The sequence below is a fragment of the Gorilla gorilla genome, chromosome X (genome assembly GCF_029281585.2).
Source record: "Gorilla gorilla gorilla isolate KB3781 chromosome X, NHGRI_mGorGor1-v2.1_pri, whole genome shotgun sequence".
NCBI classification, from domain to species: domain Eukaryota; kingdom Metazoa; phylum Chordata; class Mammalia; order Primates; family Hominidae; genus Gorilla; species Gorilla gorilla.
The window spans coordinates 64,284,331-64,294,293 of NC_073247.2; the positions used below are offsets into that span (position 1 = coordinate 64,284,331).

At 39.3% G+C, this 9,963-nt stretch overlaps 1 protein-coding gene across 4 annotated transcripts in view; it reads right to left on the reverse strand.

The window, feature by feature from the left end:
- The window catches only part of FAM120C (family with sequence similarity 120 member C), a 104,524-nt gene that overhangs the window by 92,223 nt on the left and 2,338 nt on the right, over positions 1-9,963 (reverse strand). Inside the window, exon 2 of one of the 4 annotated variants that reach the window (XM_031005882.3) lies at positions 2,531-2,886. The exons of the other annotated variants lie outside the window; for them this stretch is intronic. Within the exon in view, the coding sequence (XP_030861742.1) occupies positions 2,869-2,886 (18 nt within the window). The 3' untranslated portion in view covers positions 2,531-2,868. Of the gene's footprint in view, positions 1-2,530; positions 2,887-9,963 lie in introns of those variants that run through there. 4 annotated transcript variants of the gene reach the window in all.

Below are 9,963 nucleotides of genomic sequence, written 5' to 3' on the forward strand. Positions count from 1 at the left end.
TATCTGGGTGTGGGTGGCACATGCCAGTAGTCCTAGCTACTGGGGAGGCTGAGGTGGAAGGTTTGAGCCTAGGAGTTCAAGGTTATAGTGAGCCATGTTCACACCACTGCACTCCAACCTGGGCAACAGAGCAAGACCCTGTGTTTAAAAATAAAAAACACACACACAGAAATGTATTTTTATTTAAGCTGTGGGTGTTTATACATGCAAAATACTGGAGTTTACATTTTACATTAAAGACATAAGTGAAAAGCTAGAAAATTTATCATTACACTTTTTTTTTTGTTGTTTATTCTCCTTTGACTTGCAACTGGTGGCCTGACACATTTATGTGCCAAGAGGTCAATGTTAGGTCTTATATTTTTGTTACAACATGCAGTACACAATTGAGCCTTGAATGCTTTCACTTCAAGTGACTAATTTGATCCTATTTCATAATGGAAAACAGCTGTTTAGAAATGTAGGCATTTCCAAACACAGAAGTTTGGCATAGTGTTTTTTATATTTCGGTAACTACTTCCGAGGTATTTGTAGAATTCGGCATTTCAATGACATCATGCTTCATTTTCAGTACCATGGCACAGTAATTCAGAATCTCCATTGTAGCTCTTCTTTCATACTCTAAACACTGAGAAAGGCTAATTGAACAATATTAGTTCATTTTCATCAAATATGTCAGAGAACCTTTTCTGGAATTCAACAGAGAACTCCACAACTGTGGGAATGTAATTCAGGCCATCACTTTCAATTCTTGGAAACCAATTTCAGCAAACGAAAGTCAGCCAGTTTATCTCTTGCCAAATGAGTTTCCCAAAGGCATAATTTTGCTAGGAACAAGCAAGTACAACCATACATTTGTGAAGGTATTTCTGAACAATGCTGTTTTTATTCATAGTGTCTAGATGAGTTGTAAAATCAACCAAACAAGCCAAATATTTTATTTCAATCTCTGCGGGTGTGGTGAATGCCCTTTGGATGCCAAATCATTTTTTTCAGCATCTTGAGTACCATGTTCAACTAAGCCAATCAACCTCCATGTAATAGGGCAGATTTCCATAACATGCACCTAATAATTCACCAAGCAAAGTATTCAATTGTGGTGCAAACCACAATGTTAATTACTAGTTCCTGATCTGACTGATTCATTTTGAAGCTTTCAGCAGAAATAGCTTTAAGTTTAGGTCCCTGCAAAGTGTTTCTGCTTCAAATTGTTTCTTGGGTCCAACAGTTCTTAACACTACTGCAGAAGCACAATCTGTAGCCATACTTAATAATTTTGACCAATTGTTATTAAAAATCTCAAGACTTTTCTCATCACACAAAATCCAGGTATTTCCAGATGTACCTGTGATGAGTCCAAGAGTCAGGTTACATCAAATTCTTAACACATAAATCATACCTAAGTGCAGTGGCTCTCGAACTTTAGCATGTATCAGAATCAGCTGGAGGGCTTGTTGAAATGGATCCATAAGCTCCCTCACCTTTCCCGCCAGTTTCTGATTCTGTAGGTCCGATGGGGTAGGGGACTGAGAATGTGTATTTCCAACATGTTTCCAGATGGTACAATGCTGTTGGTCTAGGACCATACTTTGAGAACCACTGGCTACGTATACAGCTAAATGTATAGCTATGTGGATGGAGTTTTTAATCTGTTGTAACCAGCTGCTATGTAAATCTCCAAAAATAATTTAACTTTTTGACTAAATCTGGCCCAAGAATGTTTAGCCATCGATGTTTGACATCCTGAACAAAAGTATTTCCTACCTTTGCAAATGCTTGTTTATAACATAATTTCTGTTGTACTCAACAAACACTGTTATAAAACTACTGCATAAAAAAGGCTTTCAACCCCTGGCAGTTTTTTCATTTAATACATAATTGCCTTTTGTGGCATCACTTATTTTATCTGTATCTAGAAATATAGCCTGTTGAAATTCCAAGTACATTTTTAAGTTCTTTTCATTTCAGCATTCATCATTTTTGTATAATGATATTTCTTTTTTTTGAGACGGAGTTTCGCTCTTATTGCCCAGGCTGGAGTGCAATGGTGCAATCTCGGCTCACCACAACCTCCGCCTCCCAGGTTCAAGTGATTCTCCTGCCTCAGCCTCTCGAGTAGCTGGGATTACAGGCATGCGCCACCACGCCCAGCTAATTTTGTATTTTTAGTAGAGACAGGGTTTCTCCATGTTGGTCAGCCTGGTCTCGAACTTCCGACCTCAGGTGATCCACCTGCCTCGGCCTCCCAAAGTGCTGGGATTACAGGCGTGAGCCACCGCGCCCAGCTGTATACTGATATTTCTTACAATGGTTTACTTTTAAATGGTATCTTAAATTGTAGTCTTTCAACAGACACATTTTATTTAGACGTATATGAAAATTCATCAATTCCACAAAGAAATAGGCTCTCTCCTGTTCAAATACGTGAACTTCTTCCATAAAAAAGATTTTTTTCACTTTGCACAGATGTATGAGAAATATTTCATATTCATCAAAAATATTATTTAAAAAGAACAAGCACAACAATCAATGGTGTTTCAGTTATCTATTTCTGTGTAACAAAGTAGCCCCCAAACTTAGTGGCTTAAAACAACATTTATTATCTCATAGTATCTGTAGGCATGGCTTAGCTGGGTCCTCTGGCTCAAGGTCTCCTACAGGCTTCAATCAAGGTGCCAGCCAGGGCTGCAGTCATCTCAAGGCTCGCCTGGGGAAGGATCCACTTCCAAGCTCACTCACGTACGTGGCTGTTGGCAGCAATTCAGTTCCTTGCAGGCTGTAGTTGGACTGAGGGCCTCAGTTCCTCACTGAGTGTTGGTTGGAGGCTTCCCTCAGTTTCTTTTCCTGTGGGCCTCTCCATAGGGCAGCTCACAACATGGCAGCTTGCTTCATCAGAGTGATCAAGCAAGAAGAGCCAGAGAGAAAGAGAGAGAGAGTGCAAACAAGATGGAAGTCACAGTTTTTTATAACCTAATCTTGGAAGTGACATCCCATCACTTTTGTTGTAGTCTGCTCATCAGAAGCAAGTCACTAGGTCCAGCCCACAAATGGGGGGGACGGGAGGAGATTACAAAAGGGTGTGAATACCAGGAGGTGGGACTCATTGGGAGCCACTGTAGAAGATGTCTACCATGAACGACAAGTGGCACTTCATCATTGTGTCAGGGAGACACCATGGAGCTGTAGAGACCAATAAATGAAGACCATGTGGTCCACCAAAAGGGGTCAACCAGTATTGCCAGAGGATCTGATATTTCAGGAGTAGTTGGAAAGAGACTTTTTTGCAACATTTCTCAATTTTTAAAAGTTGGCAACAAATTCGAACTTGTTAAAAAAGAAGTGTATTCATATAATGCAAGTTAAATGACAGCAGGAAATGATAATCATTCAATTCATTCAACTAGATGATGCCTTAATATTCAGTCCAAGTGCATTATTTGATTTCAGATCCTGGTGAACACTATTGATCAATGAAAATAAACGAAGTTCTTTCAAAAAGAAAAGGAAAAAAATGTGTGGGCCAATGCAAAAATACATGCATGGGCCACATAAGGCCTATGGGCTGCCAGTTTGCCATCTTTGCCATAACCTTTGTAATTTCCTCATGTGATACAGATGAACGGGCAAGGGTTTTGCTTCTGGTATGCAAATCCTGGTTTCTGCCACTTCTACTGGTTATGTCCCTGGGCCTAATGACAAGGGCCGGAGAAATGATCCTGGGGACTTATACCGTTAAGTATTTTCTTACTTGTCTCCTCTACTAGACTATGAGCTCCTGGAAGGGTAGGGTACCATGCTTTGTACCCCTGACTTCAACATTCCTTATCTCACTTCCCTACTTCATTTTCTCCACAGCATTTCCTTGTCACAAAACATATTTTGCCTATTTATCTTGTTTGTTATCTTCTCCATTAGAATGTAAGTTTCATGAGGTCAGAAATCTGTTTTATTCACTGCTGTATCCTCACAATCTTGAACTTTGCCTGGCACACAGGAGTCCAATAAACATTGGCTGAGTAAATTAATTCCGTTGTTCATAGTACTTAGCACAGTGTCTGGCACAGAACAGGTGCTCAAAAATATTAACTGAACTGAAAAGCATTGTCCTGATAAGAAAAATGGGGTAAAATTAGGCTAGATAATGGTGGGCAGATCATGAAGGCATGCCATGGCATGCCATGCTAAGCTTAAAGCATGAGAGTGAGGTGATCAATGTCCAACCTACTAGGTGCACAAGATATTTTATAATCTTTTTTTTTTAAATATATACAGGGTCTTAACTCCGTCGCCCAGGCTGCAGTGCATTGGTGCGATCTCAGGTCACTGCAACCTCAACCTCTCAGGCTCAAGCAATCCTCCTGCCTCAGCCTCCCAAGTAGCTGGGACTACAGGTGCGCACCACCATGCCCCGCTACAAGATATTTTAGTCAATATAATAGTAGCTGGCATTTATATGGCATTTACTACATGCCATATGATGTTCCAAGCATACTACTTAAATCATTTAACACTCACAACAAAATTTGTGATGTAGGTATTATTGTTAAACTGAGGCACAGAGCAAGTAACTTGCCTAAGCTTACATAATGAGTACTTAGAAGAATAGGGATCTAAACCCAGGCAGTCTGGCTCCAAGGCCTGTGTTGTCAGCCATTATGCTACACAAACTAAATATAGGAAAAAATGTTCTAGAAAAAGTTATTAAAATATAACTATAAAAATGCAATTATACTGTTTTGAGATATGTTAAAGATGAAGGATTTTGGTGTCAAATATCTTTAGGTCCAAATCTTGGTCCAACCATGTTCTAGCAGTGTATCCTTGGGTCAGTAACTACACTGAGCCTGTTTTTTTGTTTTTTTGTTTTTGGCTATAAAAAGTAGAGATTTAGGCCAGGCGTGGTGGCTCACGCCTGTAATCCCAGCGCTTTGGGTGGCTGATGCAGGCGGATCACCTGAGGTCAGGAGTTCGAAACCAGTCTGGCCAACACGGTGAAACCCCGTCTCTACTAAAAATACAAAAATTAGCTGGGTGTAGTGGCACGCACCTGCAGTCCCAGCTACTTGGGAGGCTGAGGCAGGAGAATTGCTTGAACCCAGGAGGTGGAGGTTGTAGTGAGGCAAGATCATGCCACTGTACTCCAACCTGGGCCACAGAGCAAGACTCTGTCTCAAAAAAAAAAAAAAAAAGAGATTTAAACTGTCATAGGAGTAGAGGAAAAAATAGAGATTAATACCTCTCCTGTTGGGTGGTTGTGAGGATTAAATGAATATTGGTGACGTACCTCGCCCATGTGGTAGCTATTATTACTACCATCAAAGGGGAATATATTCTATAAGTGCATTGCTAAGCAGCTACAAAACTTCTGAGTAACAGGAGTTTGGCAATTCAGTTTGCAATCTGAGCTTATTTAGATGGAATTAACATATAACATTGTATAGCACTGATTCTAAATTCTTCATCTGACCTGTAAAGCCCTCTATAGTGATTCAGTCAGTAAAGGCAAATCAACCAATCTCTCTCACAGCGAACATTATTTTATATATGTCAAGTCCTAGAGCAAATCTCCGCCCTCTTGGAACTCATTTAAAAGAGAATTATGCGATATGAAAATACTATGAAAGAGAAAAAAATATGAGAGAGGTAAGAACAGAGTACTCTGGTAGTAAAGGGAAGGCTTCATCTACCACAGCTGACAGAGGCTGGCTAGGAAAGATTCTATACGATAACTTTTGAGCAGGAATAAGGGGGAATTTGCTATGCAAAGGTCAAGATAAACATAAGAAAAATACTATGAGAGAGGACACGGTATGTCTAGGAAACTAAGAAAATATAGGATGGTTGGAACAGGGGTGGCCAGAGGTGAGCACCAGGTAAGTCTGGAGAGAGTTTGGGATCAGATTGTGAAGGGCGCTGTCTGCCATGCTGAGAAGTTTGGACTCGGTAGGGTGGGCAAATACACCTTTGGGCATATAACAGAGTCAGCTTCTGTTTTCAGAATGGTGTCTCTGGCAGCAATATGGCAGATGGAGTCCAGAGAGTGTTATGGTAAAGGAACAAGTTGACACTGTCTTCCTGGTTCAGGTGAAATTTTGGCAGCCTGAACTAAAGCAATGGGGGTGGAAACAGACAGAAGTAGCTGGACTCAAGAGACATTTCTGACGTAGAACTCAAAGGATCCGATGACCAAGTAAATGTGGGAAGTGACAGGAGAGTGAAGAATTGAGGACTCCATGGCTTCTGGCTTGAAACTGATGAAAGACGCCATTCATAGAAAAAGAGAGTACCAGAAGTGAAACAAGTTTTGGGGAAACATAATGAGTTCCATTTTGGGTATTTTTTAGTTTAAGTGACCTAAAAGACATCAAGTAGTAGAGAGCTGAAAAGATGTGTTGAAAGCTCATGAGAGAGGTCGAGGGTAGAGACAGAGCAATAGGAATCATCAGAATTTAATTAATACTTAAAGCCACAATAATGGATGAGATTGCTCAGGAAACAAAAGCAGAAGAATATGACTAGGACAGAAGCCTTGAGGGCACCAACATTTAAAGAAGCAGGCAGAAGAGGAATAAGGAAAAGAGAAGAAAGAACTAGAGGGTTACAAGGAGAATCAGAAGTGAGTTGAATTATGAAATCCAAGGAAGATAGTTCAAGAATAGGATGGCTTGATATTAATGATCTTAAAGAGGACCAAGAAAGGCTAAGAATGGAAATGCATGTGGCAGCTTCAGAGTGGTGACATCAGATATAAAGTAGCACTAGGCTAGGGAATGGGAATTAATACAATCTTCTTCTTTAAGAATAATGGTGAATAGGGAAGAAAGGAGATAAAGATAATGGCTCGAAGGAATTAGAAAATAAAGGGGAAGTTTTTGTTTTTCAAAGATTATTTGTGCATGCTGTAAGTGAAAGAAACCAGAGAGGCAGAGACTGAAACTGTAGAAAGGACAGGGATTACTACACTTTTGAATTCCTATAACATCACTGTATGACTCACTTACTTGGCACTTAGCTTACACATTTGCCTTGTATTGGCAGTATTGTACATTTAGCAATGCTGGCACAAACTAAGTGCTCAAAAAATCTACTTATGATTGTTTGTCTTCTATGCATATTGTCTAGCCAATAACAGTGTATGATCATACACAAGAATGTATAAAATGAAGGAAACAGGATGGTGGGATTGTGTAAACTTTGAGCAATATAAACCTAGAACAATAATTTTTATCCACCACTTACTAGTACTTAGAACAAAGAAAAATTATTTTACCTCTTGGTTATCTCAGTTACTCAACTGTAAAATGGGGAGAATACCATGCACCTTGCAAGCTCTTGAGGATTAAATGAGATATTTTAAAAGCTTTTAATATACAACTTGTTGCCTAAGAAGTAATTATTATTTTGATTATTTTCCAACGACTAGAGCATCTAGAAAAGTCAATGACTTTTCAGAATGTCTATGACTAATGGTAAGTAAACAATCAGGAGGCATAGCAGCCATTGCTTTATCGTATTCTAGAGAACCAAAGCACAAAATGGTATCTGTTCTCAAAGTCTGGTTATTCATATGCCACCAACATGATTTCTGCCATATCCAAGTACTGCAACTTAATAGCCTTCTTTAAATCAACTCATTTTATGTAATCATAATCATTCTAAAAAAGTATAGCTGTGAAATGGTGAGTTTGATGTGCTGATCATTTTTTTCTAATTACACGGTAACCATTAAAACAAAGCATTCATTCCCTTAATCACCCTAAATTATCTCCTGAATCACAGTCTAAAACTGCTTTAGGTTGCTTTATTTCTGAGACCCTTAGGAAGCAATCAGGCAAGCAATTTGTGGGTTTACTTAATTTTCCTTCTACTGATTATCATTTACAAAGCTTTGCAGAGCATATAAATGAAACCAACCAAATCAAAAAATTCATCCCAGCAATATACACTGGATCTTTTCATGGGAAGTCCGAATTGTCTAAAGCTAAACAGACAACCCAGCAATTTATCTATTATTTAATCCTTCCACCTCTACTTTCTGTATCACAAATGAAAATGAGACTGGGAATAAAGGCCCATCTTGTGGTCTAGCCTGAAGAACAAAACCAAAGAGGGGAGAGATACAGTAGTGGGTTTTGTTCTGAGGCACTGACATTCAGTCAAAAGAAATAGTAGGCATGCAGATCATCCAAGTGAAAAATTCCCACCTTCAAGACAGTAGAACACTCCTCTGAAAAGGGAAACCACAATCGGTTATTAATCAATACCTTTCAAGTCTGTGCTACAATACAGGGAGTTCTTTATCACTCCAGTAACAACAAAAAAGTCACTGACCAGAACCGAAAGAGAACTTCACTCATTAGTAACATCGACAGACACTTTAGATATGCAATTTTGGAGCTGGTCTTAAATCCATTATATTAAGAGCCACACTACACTCTTAAAAAGTCACTTCTACAATCCATTCTCTTAGGATCATTGACCTATTCACTATGGAAAAAAACAATGTACCCTGCACCCAAAGTACACAGGACATTATGGAGAATACAAAAAGATCAGAGTTTGTTTATAATCTAGCACAGGGAATAAGATTTATACATTCCCCAAGAGTGCTTCTAAGGACTAAAGAGGACTGCTGGGAATTTTTCCCCAACATTTTATTATGAAAAACTTCAAACACATGGCAAAGTTGAGATAATTTTACAGTGAACATCTGAATATCCGTGACTGAGATTCTACTATTTTTACTATACCTGATTTATCACATATCCATCTATTCAATCCATCTTTTTTATTAACTGCTGGGATTTTAAAAATGAGACTGTGTAGTGAAGTATGACAAAAATATACTAAGGGCTGCTTCTCTAAAGATTTCGACTGATGGGGTATATAAACAAAAAAAACTTTGGAAACCACAAACCCATACTCAAGTGTTCAACCCTCCTGCCAACCTCCAATCAAAATCTATTCAGAGCTCATAACTGGCTATTCGGGCCTCCACACCCTTGTCCGCTATCTGAACTATCTACAGCCCTCTTCATGGCTTAGCACCATCGGTGAAGCCTTCCCCAACTTTCACTCCCTTACTCAAAATTAACCATGCCCCCTATAGGGGCCACATTTTTCATCATTTGCAATTAGCCCACAGTATCTGCAATTTATTACCTCTTTCACTAAACCTTGTCCTCCTTGAGGACGGGATCCCCTTATTTACCTCTCAGTCCTCAGCAAGCAGCTAGTACTTAGCCTACAGCAAGCACTCTAATAAAAAAGTTAAGTGAATGACCTGAACCGTCTTTACCCAGGAGCCAAGGAAGAGTTTAGCTGAGTGGGGAAATGATCTAATCACAGTGGCACTTTAGAAAGATTCATTTTAGAGCAGCACTGTTGTTCAGAGTATGAGCTTTGGAGGAAGACCACATATGCACAAATCTCAGCCCTGCCACTTATCTCTGGGTGACTTTGGGCAAGTTTCTAAGCCCGTGCCTCAGTTTCCTCATTTGGAAAACAGGGATAATACTGCTTCATTGGTTACTGCGAGGATGATGAGGTAATTTTTTTTAAAAGAAGTGCATAGATCGACACCTAAAACATAGTAAATATTCCATCGATGTGGTCACTATTGCCAGCAACCAGGTTAATAACAACGAGGTTAAAAAGTCTTAAAAGCCTGGGTGGTAGCAGTGAAAACAAAGTGGAAAGAATGGCCATGAATAAAGAATCTACCTTAAAATGTTCAGTCAGAAGAGCAAGCAAATGTGTGCCTTTTTTTTTTTTTTAACCTTGTATGAGATAGCTCACGTTTGGATTAGTTTAAATTAAAACAACTATAATCTAGGCACTCTAGGCACAGATTTGATGCTGAGAACGAGTCTAGCATGACTGGACTCTAGCCACAAGCTCTATAACCACTGCAAGCTTCTCTGTTTAGGTCTTTTAGTCTCTGAGCTAAAATTTCTTTCCTCC